The following is a 14,708-nucleotide window of genomic DNA, read 5'->3' as shown; positions in this document are numbered from 1 at the left end:
GACGTCACTTTCTGAATCATGAGTGCTCGAAACCGACTGAACTTTACTGGAAAGGTCACAGACGTTTTCTCCTCGCAGCATTCTGACCTTCAGCCGGCAAACATATCCAACGTCACTTGTTGTTGTTCACTGCAGTGTTGTACTTGTTCGTTTTATTTAAGGCTCAGTCTGATAAACTGTTCTGCTGAGTGTTGATCTGGTTTTTATTGTCGTTTTATGTCAAGAGCTCTGTTCCAAAAGTGAGCTCCCTACCTACATAGACAGCATTTTAAGAAGTCATAGGCATAGTTATGAATCCTTCTAAGATACCTAATTTTGGCCAAATTGTTTGTCTTTCTTTCTTTAAGGCAACATCACCTGTTTTATTATCCCAGAATAAACTGTAAAAAGCTCAGTGAAAAACAATTCAACATGGCGGACAAGCCAAGACAAAAGTCCACTTCGCTTACTGAAAAGTATTAATACAAATTATTTAATCTAATGAAAAAGACAATCTACCCTAATTATGGAACCTTTTAAGATGCCTAATTTTGGCCAAATCCTTGATCTTTGTTTCTTTAAAGGGGACCTATTATGCCCCTTTTCACAAGATGTAAAATAAGTCTCTGATGTCCCCAGAGTGTGTATGTGAAGTTTTAGCTCAAAATACCCAACAGAATTTTATTTACAGTACGTTTAAATCATAATTTTTGGGGTCTGTGAAAAAAAAGCACTGTTTTAGTGCTTCTCTTTTAATGCTAATGAGCGGCTGGTTCACGGCACAGGGGGCGGAGCCTAAGCATCCGCGATCAGAGCCAGAACAGGGATGATAATAATAAAACAGACAGTCACAGTAATGGTGTCCATTTTGACCATAAAAATGCCTACAGAGTCAGAGAATATATGTTGGAACAGGTATAGTTTAGTTTAATTACGATTATAACCTATTTGGCATTGCTTGTATACACTATTAATGCAAGCCTGCTGTAGGACTCCGTCTGACGATCTAATTGTCTGAATGAAGACACAAAATATACTGATGAGTTTAATAAAGTTTACTGTATGTCACACAAAAGATGAAGCATCAGTTTTTCTTCAGAAAATCACTGTTAGAGCTGAGTAAACAGTATAAGAAGTGCATAAGTAACTTACATAAATTTCTGTAGAGTTAAGGGAGCATTTTCTTTGAAAACAAAATGAATCCACCTCGTCTTCAGTGGCTGGCAGATTTCAAGAGTAAATAGAGAGAGCTATGTGAATGAATACATCCAGCTACAACACCTTCAACGCTTGGGAGATGCTTCGACGCTTCTCGTGAGTGCATTGCTGCAGCAATGGCTGATGTGTACAACTCGCAGTGAACTCGATCAGGGCGGGTCTAAGTTATAAGGGCAGTGTCAGTCAACACTCGTGGGCGGGGCCTGTGGCTTTAGTGATGTCACTAAAGCCACATTCTGAAAACGGGTCGTTTGGAGAGAACTGCTTATGATTTATGGGGATTTAAAAAAAAAGGAGTGAGTGGATTTTTATCACTTTAGGGTGGTTGTGTACACACACTGCCAACACACATTTATGTCCAAACACCATTCAAAAGTGAATTTTGCATAATAGGTCCCCTTTTGAATTAAAGTCCCCCTGTGGTGAAAATCAAGCTTTTAATGTTGTTTATATGTCTATGTGGTGTTTTTAATGTGCTTTAAGACAAACCATGTGCAAATTCATAAGTCAACACCATTGCTGAGTATTTCCTCCTTCAAACTGCAGTGAAAAAAGACAGTCTCAAAAACGCGGTTTGAAATCGCTGTTGTTTCAGACGTCACAAACTACCTTGTAACCAATCAGATCAATGTGTGATCATCAACGAGTGGATCTCTGAGCTGCGGTGAGTGAGTGGAGGCGGGGCTCATTTGCATATTCAGAGAACCGCGTATGATAAATGAGGCAAGGGTGTAGAGTTACATTCAAGCTATTTTAAGGCATAACAGATTTTTTTCAGGGAAAAAACTTTTAAATATGTCATTTTTGTGATTAAAGGTGAGTTTTAAGGGATAAAATGATTGACTACAGAGGAACTTTAAGGCATAAAATGGTTTAATCTAATAAAAAAATATTATTTTGCCTATATTTGTTTCAATATTAGCAACACACTAACAATAAACTCTAGTCGAGCGTTTCAAACCAGTTTTTATTTCAGTAAGGAAACTGCCTAAAAAGGGAGCTATCTATTTAGGGGATTTACACTATGTTTTGGAACACAGCTAATGTGCAAGTGTTTTTGTGTGTCTATGCCAGTATTTTCATTGATTTGCATTAATTCTGTCCCTTGCGGTGAGCTTTGCAACATCATTTAACAGTTCATTCACAGTCCGTTCAGTTTGACCTTTTTGCTTAATATTAAAGTCAGAAGGCCAGTCTAGCAAACAAAGATTAATCCTAAACTAAACCCTCATAAAGAGATTATTGACGTTTAGACAGCTTTTATGCAAATCTGCCTGGAAGAATGAGTGTATTCCCAAGAGTTTCAGCTGGAATCATTTTAGTGTGAATTTCTCTTGGTGAATCAGAAGTGTAAAACTAGAGAACTGTTGATCTGATGGATAAAGATCTGAAAAAGATTAGGGCTGACACTAACTGTTATTTTATTAAGAGTAATAGGTCAATTATTTTGGCGATTAATCAGGTATTATTTGTGGTAATAAAATTAACCTAAGCAAAGAGCTAAGCCTTTAAAATGACATAAAATACACATATAATAAAAATGAGGCAATAATATTTGGTTCAAGTAATGTATCAAAAGCAAGTAATCGTATGGTTTTATAGAGCAACACTGTTAAAATACATAATATACATAATACAAACAATCATCTTATGTGCATTATGTATTATAACAAATGTGCCTGTAGAGGGAGTCTGTTGTTGTTACACTTTACAGCAATGAAATCCTTCAAATTTTGGCCAAATTTTTACGAAAGTAATACTACAGCCACTACAGCATCTTTAATACACTGATGTATTCTCCTGTGTTGGCATACTGTAGGTTTATAAATTATTTATGTTACAAATTTGATGAAGTGGTGCATATTGTGTTCCCAGATAAACGTTATTTTGGCGTATAAGCCAACTTAACTCACAGCATAAGCAGAGATGGAGTTTGAGACGCTCCACGCATGTAAATGATAAGCAGCAATTACTGTGAACGGAGCTGTTCTGAGACACACTTAACCTACACGCATGCAAATAATTTAATTTTAAACCTGCAGCACATATTTTTATTTAATTGAATCACAGCCGTTGTGAATTCACAATGGCACTATGTTATAGTATGGTTTTTAAATGTTTTTAATACATCGTGCAGCCTTACAAAACGGTCTAATAATGCGGTTCGTCTGTGGAATGTGCTACTTCTGGTATTTTGCCAGGTAACTCGACAAAATTGCAATTTACAAAATTTACAAAATTGTAAATTGCAATCGAGGTATTTAAAAAGTACTCAAATTTAATCAAGGAATCATGACAGCCCTAAAGAAAGGTCTTTCATTCTTCAGGGGAAATAATGGTTCCACCTAGATGCAATGTAAGTATTAACTTCATCTCTTCTACAGTTCTTTAGGAGATGTAAAAACAGACACAAATGAGGCAATTGTTTACATTTGTGCCGGCCAGTATGATGGGCTCTCATCTAAAACAGAGAAGACACATGAGATTACTGGGGTTAGTGAGTCGTACCGGTTTCTCCCCACACGGGCAGGTACTCGTCCTGCTGGATGTCCAGCATCAGCTCCAGGCCATTACCCATCCCTCCCTTCATAGTGACCAGCAGTGGCCGTCCGTCCTGTCCCGAGTTGAAGGTGTAGCATTTTCCATAGCGTGTGAAGATCTGAAATAAACAGAGACAATTGTTTAGCAATGATGGATACATTTTTTTGTCTGTTACACTTTTCGGTAACACTTTATTTTACAGTGTCATTGTTACATATGTTACATGTAGTTACTATAGTAATAACTATAAATGATGCATAATAACATGCAACTAACCCTGAACCAAACCCTAATCCTACCCTACATAGTACATGTAGTTGCTTAATATTACTCAGCACTTGAATGTCTAATTACACCGTAACAACGACACCTTAAAATAAAGTGTAACCCACTTTTCTCACTCGTCAAAAGCAAGCAATAGACAGAATTCCGTTTAAAGATTTTCTAGTGATCACAGCCACATAAATTCATCAAATGCTTGTCAATAAATGTGGAATTATTATAAATAAAAAGTAATACAGTTGAGGTGTTCAATTTATAAAAGCCTTTTATTCATCTTAATTGCCAACTGAAGTATATTCATTAAAGTTCAAAGGTACTTCACAACAGGAATGACTCAGTTGCACTTCCCGCTTTTAAGTCAGGTTTCAGGAAATGGTTTGATTAATTATAGAGCATCTCTAACTGGAGACGTAGTCTACTTTCTGGCAGAGGTGCTCATGCTGCCAGTCTTAATTGAAACTGAACTAATGGACATCTAATCAGATCACAGACAGCAGGATATGGAGAGTGTGGCGTCTCAGAAACACAACCTCCCTGCGGGACCACCTGATTTCCATCGTGGACAAATACGAGAAATTTTAGTTAGGAGAAAATGAAACGGCCACATCTTTAGAAAACATAGTAACAAAAGAAAATGGCAGCAGCTCTCCAGGGAATGAAATCAATGTGAAAGAAATGCAACGTGTTACAGACAGCTTTCTCTTTGAGATAGAAACCTCTCAAAGACATTGAAAGATGTGTCAGATATCAGTTTGTGTGTGATGAAATGCTGCAGACAGACAGATGAATGGTTGATTCAGCTAATGCACAGATGGAGCATTTTACACATCCTGGCGAGGACAAAAAAAAAGAAAAGAGAGATACAGATTCTCTTCTGAGACTGAACTGAGTTTCTATGAGATTCTAGACATCCTTGAGTCAATGACTGACATTTTTCAAACATGCTTTTAAAAAAATGCCGAAACTGACGCATTGCAATGAATCATACAGTAAAATAATCATGTTCAGAATTAGCGGCACAAGGCCCATTAACAAAACAAACCCACAACACTTTTCTTTTTTTTTTTAAATGAAATAAATGGTAAATGTATTTATTTGTGTTAATTATATAACACTGACTGTACACACGTACAAATCATATTTTATAGTATCAGTATTATAATTAAGACAGAAATATATTCATAAACACATGCAGGGATTAAAATGAAAAAAATTCTTCTGACTGAAATTTTTTTTTAGGCCAAGTCATATTCCTTTAACTTTTTACATAGTCGAGACCAATAGCGTTTTAAGGGGAGACGTTTTAAACCGCTTTAATATTGCCAGTAGGTGTATTTTAAAAGCTATTTTAATCTCTGAAAACCAGGCAGGGAGCATGTAGGCTACTGTAGAGCACAAACGGCAGCATTGTGACTAGCTTCTGATTGATGGTGACCTAGCACTTTTTTACCATTATTGCCATATTGAAGTCTCCTGTGACATACTGTGCAAAGACACGTACCTGGCTGTTAGATTTTTTTAGTCCACGAACTAAAAGGCTTGCCATTCTTCCCCCATTTCGCTAAGCCTTCCCCTTTACTTAAACTTTCGTTAAGTAAAGGGGAAAATATTATATATAGGCAAATTATAACACATGTTTACACAAAATTTGTTAACACACACAAGTACTTTTCTACGGAGCCCCTAAAGGGACGTGGTGGTGGAATTTTTTTTAGGTTGGGATAAAAAAAAAAAATCAAATCTTTTGCGTTTCCCCGAGAAACTTTGCGTTCCCTCGCAAAACTTTTGCGTTCCCTCGCAAAGATATTTGCGTTCCCATGCAAAACCTGTTTTGAGCTCGGACAGACACTTCCTGTTTAATGTCCCACTGGCAGTGTTTCAGAGCTCCGTACGTTAATGGAGCGTTTCATAGTGTTTGAACTTGGACTCAAATATAAAGACATGCGGTCAGTGCTTAACTCAAGGAGTTCAGTGAAGCGGGCAATATTCACATAGGCTATTCGAACGTCCCTATTCTTGAGCTAAACGTTGTTAAAGCACAAACAACACATATTTACAATCACAGTAACCCAGACAACGAGCTACAACCCAATTCTCCTCAAAACGAGCTTTATAATATTAATTTGTCTCTAACCAGACGAATGAGAGACAAGTCCAAATAAGGGGCTGTCTGTAAAGTGCAAATCCCCAAAACCTTCTGCACATTTTATATTATTGAACATATTCAATAGCTTCACTGTGATCACACTGTACTGTCACCAAATTCAGTTCACACATCACTGCTCTCCTGCTGGTTATACTACATAGTTTGATTTAAAAAAATGCATCATTTTTATAATTATTTATTATGAAATAAAATCAATAACTTCACCCTTTTTAGAAAATATATTATAAATAACTTCACACTGTTATACAGTGATGCCATCAAATTCAGTAAGCAAATATAATGCAAAAGCTGCGTACAGTACCAATATAATTTGTGTAAAGAATAGGCCTACTTATTTTTTATGTGCAATTTCTTCCCAAACTAAGTGTTGTAGGCCTATAACCAACATTAGAGCGGTGATGTGTGAACTAAATTTGGTGTGTTACAGTGAAGTTATTGAATATTTTTCATAATAAAATGTGCAAAAGCAGTGTAGTATGACCAGTGGGTCACCATTGATATGTAAACTGAATTGGGTGGCACTACAGTTTGTAACATTGAAGTCAATGACTATTTTTGACTATGAGTTGATGCTGTAGTCGTTTTTGGGTTATATTGCACTTTGCAGACGGTCCCTTTGAACTTGTCTCTCAGCCACCTGCTCATAGAGATCCATTTAGCCTATATTATAAAAGCTTGTTTTGATGATAATTGGGTTGTAGCTCGTTGTCTAGGTTGTCTAGGAAGTGTCTGTCCGAGCTCAAAACAGGTTTTGCGTGGGAACGCAAATATCTTTGCGAGGGAACGCAAAAGTTTTGCGTGGGAACGCAAAGTTTCTCGGGGGAACGCAAAAGTTGTGAAAACAATTTTTTTCAACACAAAAGATTTGAAACAATTTTTTTTCTCCCATCCTAATTTTTTTCCACCACCACGTCCCTTTAGGGGCTCCGTACTTTTCCCCTTTACTTAACATAAATTGTAAGAATATGACTAATAGTAAAGACTAGTACTAATAAATAAACATTAGGCCTATGCTAAAGCTATTAAATAGCAGTCCCAAACTAGTTTTTGTTAATACAATGTTGGTATGAGCCACTACAGTCATTTAAAAATATAAAAAATAGTGGCATTTGGGGGTTAATATTGAAACGACAGTTACCATGGTGAATACACAATATTAACAATAACTGTTAATGAAACATGGAAACTGCAATTGAGTGTGCGCTACGAGAACAGTATAACGGCTGACAGGACAAGAAAGTCCGTTTTTCTGAGGTGAAAGACTTTATTTCAGCGTACGCTTATGTCACTGCCTAGTAGTTCCTATTGTGCTGGGTTTTCTGAAGTAGTCATGATTCGCCTCTCATAACATAACATGCTCTAAACACGCACGCAGAGTGGAAGGAGGAGCGGGGAGCAAGGATCACAGCGCAAATTTGAACTAGTCTATATCGATATGTGCGATATGGTCTAATTCCATATCGCATTTCAAAAATATATCGATATATATTTTTATATCGATATATCACCCAGCCCTACCTGCATTATAAGTGTCTCCATGGTAACTGAAATATAGTTCTACCTCAGCGCTCAACTGTACCGACATGCACTTTCCGTGAGCGGTAATTGAAAACCCGGAGTGGACCATGAGAGAAGTGAATACAGAATGCTTAGAGTGGAGAGAGGAACGTGCTTTTTCTCCACTCCAGGCTTTGATCACATCCCCCTCAGCAGGGTGAATACACCTCGTCTTTCCTTAATTTAAGACCTATTCAAACTAAAATTAAAGGCAGGGTAGGTAGGAATGGTCTAAAAAAATTCTTTTTCAAATTTGTTTAAACTTTATGTACATATCAATACATAATTAAAATGTAAGTACTCTGAAAAAGAAAGTATAAAAATCGAGTGTCTGTAGACCTCTCAGGACTGTTTTAAAGACAGTTCATTATTTCCATTCACTCCACCCCCTCCCTTCTGGGCTCCTTCCAAAGCCACGCCCCCAAAACACATGAACGCGCGACTCCAACCGCTGAGCTGAAGACGCATTATTTACCTGAGACAAGCAGAGAGGAAGGAGCACAGTGCATGTAGTGACATCATGTCAGAATCACATGTAATAAAAAAATCTAACGCTAATTGCTTATGAATATAAACAAATAAGATGTATTTTAGTACTCACTATCAAGCTAGCATATTGATATTGGTAAATTTAAAATATATATTTTTTGATTCGCTAACGAGCTAGTTATATAAGCTAAAAACAGGTTGCATTGATACACTTTTTTACATTACCATCAGTAATATTGTGATGAAGATGAATTTCGTGTAAGATTCATAACATATATGGTGTTCTGCATGTAGGGGTGGGAGATATTGACAAAAATGAATATCTCGATATTTTTTTCCAATATCTAGATATTGATATTCAGGCGATATTTTTGCCATCCTTCAAAGAAATGTGAGCAAACTGGCAAAGAAGGTCCAGTTGGTCTTTTGACTTGCTGCATTTGACCTATATTATACTAGGCTATAGAAAAAAACAATAAAGGAGCTAACTAAACAGAATCTGTGGCAGCCCCTACTTTTTCCACTTACAAAAAAAACAACAAAAATACTTAACTAGGCACTTCTTGCAACAGTGATTATTAAATCAAACAACAATATGGTTGATGATCAATTCAAAGTAAAAAAAAAAATAACATTTTCAAAACGGTATAAATCCATTCATTTTTCCCCCAAAACGCTATAAATCCATCTTTTTTTTTTTTTTTTCTAAATTTATGGTTTGTCTTTTTAAAAAAGTTTTTGTCTTTTATTTTTCGTGTTTGCATTTATGAAGAAAAAACAATATTACTTGACAGTTCTCCATTATGGACGCGAGCGCTCTGAAAGCTGCACTAAGACTTTCAAACTTTAACAGAGACCTCAAAACAGAAAGCACAAAGCCTTTCTTTAAAACGAATTTCGTTTTGTATTAATTGTATCTTAATTTTAATATATTTTTTTTTTCATTAATTCATTAATATTTTCATTCCTGGATTAAATACATAAAGTAAATATAGGCTATCAATCACAACATAAGGTGCTTGAACTGGAGATTATATCATCGTGAACCGAACCGTAGCCTCGCCTCACAGGCCTAAAAAATGTGGAATATATTTACAGAAATCTGGTTCTAAACAAAACCATCCAAAACAAAATAAAACTATGTAGCCTAATAAATGTGCATTTCTCCGGTGCATGCGTTCACTAGCCTACTGCGAAGATCGCGAGTCAAATATCGTCAACTTCATCTTTGCAGCCGACACAGAAATTAATAAACAATTAAAATGTCTTATTGCAATATTTTACACATTCATAATCATTACTTTTGCTGGTTCTTTGAGGCAGCTTTTTAGGTTTATGGCGTTTTGGAAAAGAGCTCTTCACGTACAAACATCGTTTCACCAAGGCACAGCAGCCCTTCAGCACATAAGAACAAAAAGAGAAAAAGCACGGACTTACTAATTACGAAACTTTGATGTGGTTGAACAGGTGAAACAGTCACAAATTCCTCTGCAACTCAAACATTCTCAGTACGAGTTATGAAGGAAGAGAACAGCATTACAGTTTTCAGCGCGTCCTCCTTTGATTGCTGTGTTGTGACTGGAAAAGTGCATGCAGGAGCACATGCGCAAAATGTAGGTTTGTAAAATGTCCTTTTGTAAAATAAAAAATAATTTTAGGGCGAAGCAGAGGAGGTCGTGCAAGAGGCCGTGGCGTGCAACTAGGGTCCGAGGAAGTAGAGGCTGAGGACGGGGTGGTCGCTGGAAAGCCACGATGATATTGACACGCGTTTTATTTCTTTGATTATCCAAAGACTTTTTGTTCATTACCTTTTCTTGTACTGTCTTCTTTTTTTGCCTTGTTTGCCTTCACTAACTGCATGCCGGTAATGTGAATTTTGATTGCTCTTTCTCTGCCATTGTTTTGCTATTCCTAGGTTCCGTGCCTCTCGAATTCCTCAAATCAAACGTGCGCGCGCAAGTGGGCAGATCCCGTGGCAAAAGGGTGGTTGCCATGGTTGCGAGAGAGAGTGACAGTCGCCTAAGCCAATCCTTTGATTCGTCCCGAATCGAAATAATGAGCTGTGTTTAATACAGATTAAACGGTCTAGAGTCACTTGATTTTTATACTCTTTTTTCAGAGTACTTACATTTTAATTATGTATTGATATATATAGAAAGTTTTAACAAATTTGGATCTTTTATTTTTATATAGTCCTACCTACCCTGCCTTTAAGACATTTATTACACTATTTGAGAAATGAAAGCCTATTTACGGCCTTAAAATTATGAAAAGTGAATTTAAGACATTAAGGACAGACTGGAACCATATTGACTTCCGTCATAGACTTGCTGCAATTAACGGAAATCCGTCGTAGCGACGGAGAACTTTAATCATGTGTTGTAAAATGATGGCATACATGGCAAAACAGCAAGTCATTCAACAAAACCAACGCTAGATCATTTTACCCAAATGAAAATTCATGATCAAAAACTCTAGCACTGTCCCAGTTGGGCAAGTGATAGATCAGTTAAAGGGAGTTCACCCAAAACAATTCGGTCAACATTTACTCATCCTCAAGTTGTTCCAAACCTGTATGAATTTCTTTCGTCTGCTGAACACAAAATAAGATATTTTGTAGAATACAGGTAACCAAATAGTTGATGGACCCCATTGACTTCCATAATATATATTTTTCCATACTATGGAAGTCAATGGGGTCCATCAACTGTTTGGTTACCTATATTCTTCAAAATATCTTATTTTGTGTTCAGCAGATGAAAGAAATTCATACAGGTTTGGAACAACTTGAGGATGAGTAAATGATGACAGAATTTAAATTTTTGGGTGATTATAGGCCATATCTCAAAAACTTGAGAGCTGCTTACCTAGACAGCATTTTGGCCAACAAACAAAGTTAAAGAATTGATTTGAACGTTCAAAAAGCACATATGATGCCCAAAAAGAACATCCACAAAAATGCTTTTAAAAGCTCTTGCCTCTTCCAAACAAACATGTTTAAATGCATCAGAGCAATTATTTCCTTTTACCATTACCGATAATAAGTGCTCCAGAGCTTCTTCAACATCTAAACTACTCCTGATGAGATAACAGCCTATGAAGCATTTAGCAAACCTAAGCAAGGCTGTTGCCAAGACAAGTTGCTGTGGTAACAGTGGCAACACGAGTAGTTGGTTACGGCGGCGTTGACCTTGGGACCCAGGAGAGTCGATGCTAGTGGAAGTGTTGTGGAGTTTTTCTGAGAAACTTCACAATGAAGTTTCCTCAACGAGGCCGTCGGTCCATTGAGTGCGGATGCCTGCTCGGTATTTCAAAAGAATGTGCTTTGAAAATGTTTACAATAGCCAAAAGGCTTCACAAGCCGCTCTACAAGGAAAATGAGTCAGGAACACACTGTATGTGCCTGACTGGAGTATTTTTGAGTTATTTTGAGGATAGAAATTCACTAGTTTATTTGTCAGCATTCATAAAAGGCGAACTTAAATTACTTTATGTTAAGGGTTTGAACACATCACTAAACCCTAAATAAGAGCAACAGTACTGGTGATGCTTCACCAAAACAACACTACCAAATAAGTAATGCACTCAAACGGAGCTCTAAGGTGCGTTAAATTTTTAGTGCGAAAGCATCTTGTGTGTCTCTGTTGCTTTAATACAAGAGAACAGCCCCCACTGGGAATGAAGACATCAATAATACATCATCATTTCTGCCCTTTGTAACGGGACTTTATGAAAAATGAAACGGCTTTAAAACTTTCTGGACGCTGAGGGGAGTTTGAGGGAGCGAAACGCTCTGAAGTCCCAGTAGGATGCTGTCAGTTGGCACACGCTGTTCAAAGACTCGGAGAACTCACAACCTTAATCAGCGGTTTCTTTGAAAATTAAATCTAGTCTGCGTAAAGCCATGAGTACTTTAAAATGCAATGAAGATGGTCACATCTTCTTACAGGGTTCCCACACCTTGGTTAACTTCAAATTCAAGGACCTTACAAGGTCTTTCCAGGTCCAATACCCTCAAATTCAAGGACTTAATGTGGGGACACATTTGTTGTGTCCAAGCGTGAACGTCATGTCAACGTACAACACAAAGTACCTCATGCGGGAAACACTTAACATAATGCGTAAATGCGCGTAACTAACGTAAATCAAGCAAGCTAGTATGCATAGGCCACAAAGTTTTGGCGAAATCAGAAATAATATGATTTTTTCCCAGAAAGCATCTTCCACAAAATAAATTCAAGCACTTTCAAGGACCCGTATCTATGTATGTTTATTTTCAAAAACTTTCCAGGGACTTGAATATATATTTTTTTCAGATTCACAAACTTTCAAGGATTCCAAGGACCCGTGGGAACCCTGTTCTTAACTCTTTCACCGCCACCATTTTTTAAAATCATTTTCACAAAAATGTCAGAGCCCCCAGAATGTTGTATGAATAGCTGAATATGCAATACATCAAAAGAAAGAACAGACCCTCTGCTTTTCAACACACACACAAAACATTTTATTGTAGCTTCATGCATTCTTATTTCTATCAACACTTGAAAGTGGGTTAGTTCAAAGCAACATTTTCAGAATTTTTTTTTTTTTTTTTGACAAAGACAACATCCAGATCGGATTCAGAATGATGATCAAAACACAAATGGAGTAGATTGAGTCCATCAACACCCCCAGAGCTTCACAGCCCTAGTCAACATTTTATTCAGTAACGTTAGGAAGTTTGGATTTATATGCTGTTTGATATGATGATCACGTTATTTTACGTATGCATATGATTACATATGATAGCGCTTGTTTCTGCTTCTTCTCCTTCGCCTTCGCCTGTGTTTTGATCAGGAGATTCAGTAATCTTTCAGAATATGTGTCATAGCACCCCCTACCATATAACAGTGAAAACACAGAAAGCCGGAAATTTCCGTCAATGGCAGGGAAAGATTTAAGAAGTGAATGAATGTTATGCAAGCTAATTCAAAAGAATTAACTTCTTTCCATAAATCCATAATATTTTTCCGTCAGAACCACTATCGTCAAAGATGATTGACAATTAGCATTCAGTATTGATTGGCGGTATGGTTCTGTTCTGGTTAAGAAAGCATGTATAAGAGCAGGGAGCGCAACGATAACCCCCTTAGGGTGAACAAAACAGAACCAACAAAAATGACTGTGGTTGAAAGGGGGAGCTGGGGATGGAGGGTACTCCACTGATGTGACCTACGCTTGATTTGTCTGCAATAAAACTGTATTAATAAATTAAACCAGTATTTTGTACTATGTAAAACTGTATTAGGTATCATAAACTAACAACAAATGTTTTAGCATTTTTACAGCATTTATTCATTATTAGTCACTACTGTACAACTTTTAATATTAATAAATAATAGTATTTGTATGAATTAATCAAGATTAACAAATGCTTAGTTTTCTTCATTGTTAATGTCAACTATTGTGTTAACAAACTTATTGTAAAAGATTACTAGTTTTATATACTTATATGCTTTACACGTGTACGTGTGTGTGTGTGTGTGTGTGTGTGAGAGCTTATACATATAACAAAATGCATGTAAAAGGAAATATTGTACAAGGTGAAACATAATCTGTTCCATTATAGGTGGCAGTATTTTAATAACCACTCTAAAAACCCAACACATTTATCAACACAAAAGGAGGCAGAAACTATGAAAAAGTCTATCATGAAATATGAATTGTGAAAGAGTGATTTTAAAATTGCACATTGTTTTTTTTATTGCACCCCGAGACACGAAAAAAAAAAAGTATTTATTTATTTAATGCTTTCTTCCACATGCCTGCAACTCCACAAAGCAATTTCACAATCCACCTTACACAGCAGGGCCAGAAATAGAAGACGATACGTCACTATTAGCTTCCACTTCACCATGATAGAAGTGAGACTGCTGAAGAAGACGCGGTGCGGTGTCTCGCGAGTGTGACTGATATACCCATCAGTACTGATCAAGATCAGCGCAATGATAGTTGCGCCTTCTGAAATGAATAATTCACTGAGACCCAAATGGCACTGTGCCGCCCGCTCGAGGGCTGCCCGCGCACCATGGCGAGCTCCTAGCAACCTAAAGCTGTTTGTCAGAGTTGTCAAAAGACTTTGATTGCAAAGCTTGCGTGTCTAATAAGCTGCACAACTCACTGTCCGTTTTGCCGCAGCTGGTGGCTTCAGAAGTGCGATGGCTCTGCGCTTTCACAACGGATCAGATCAAGGCTGCTGAATCAGAAAACGACTCAATTATACAGTAACATTGATGCCAAAGTCAAGCTGTTGAACGTGTCACATGCTTTCCAAATCAGACAATCTTCAGTCATAAAATGTGGGCAGAATATGCAAACCACTCAATTGAACATGACAGTTTAACTTAGTATGTTTTTACGAACAAATTACACAAATCTGTTCTGCTCACGTTGCATGAAATATAGTTTTGCCTCAAGAAAAGACCCAATTTTAAGC

The 14,708-nt window shown here is 37.0% G+C and overlaps 1 protein-coding gene across 5 annotated transcripts in view; it reads right to left on the bottom strand.

Annotated features, from left to right (window-relative positions):
* Positions 1 to 14,708, bottom strand: part of asic1b (acid-sensing (proton-gated) ion channel 1b) — a 218,333-nt gene that overhangs the window by 24,109 nt on the left and 179,516 nt on the right. For all 5 annotated transcript variants that reach the window (XM_084118348.1, XM_084118350.1, XM_084118351.1 and 2 more), the window contains one exon: positions 3,706 to 3,856. In XM_084118348.1, the coding sequence (XP_083974474.1) occupies positions 3,706 to 3,856 (151 nt within the window). The remainder of the gene's footprint in view (positions 1 to 3,705; positions 3,857 to 14,708) is intronic.

Source organism: Abramis brama (genome assembly GCF_963993115.1).
Source record: "Abramis brama genome assembly, chromosome: 6".
NCBI classification, from domain to species: Eukaryota; Metazoa; Chordata; class Actinopteri; order Cypriniformes; family Leuciscidae; genus Abramis; species Abramis brama.
The sequence above is the reverse complement of the archived record's forward strand: the minus strand, read 5'-3'. Positions and strand labels throughout refer to the sequence as shown.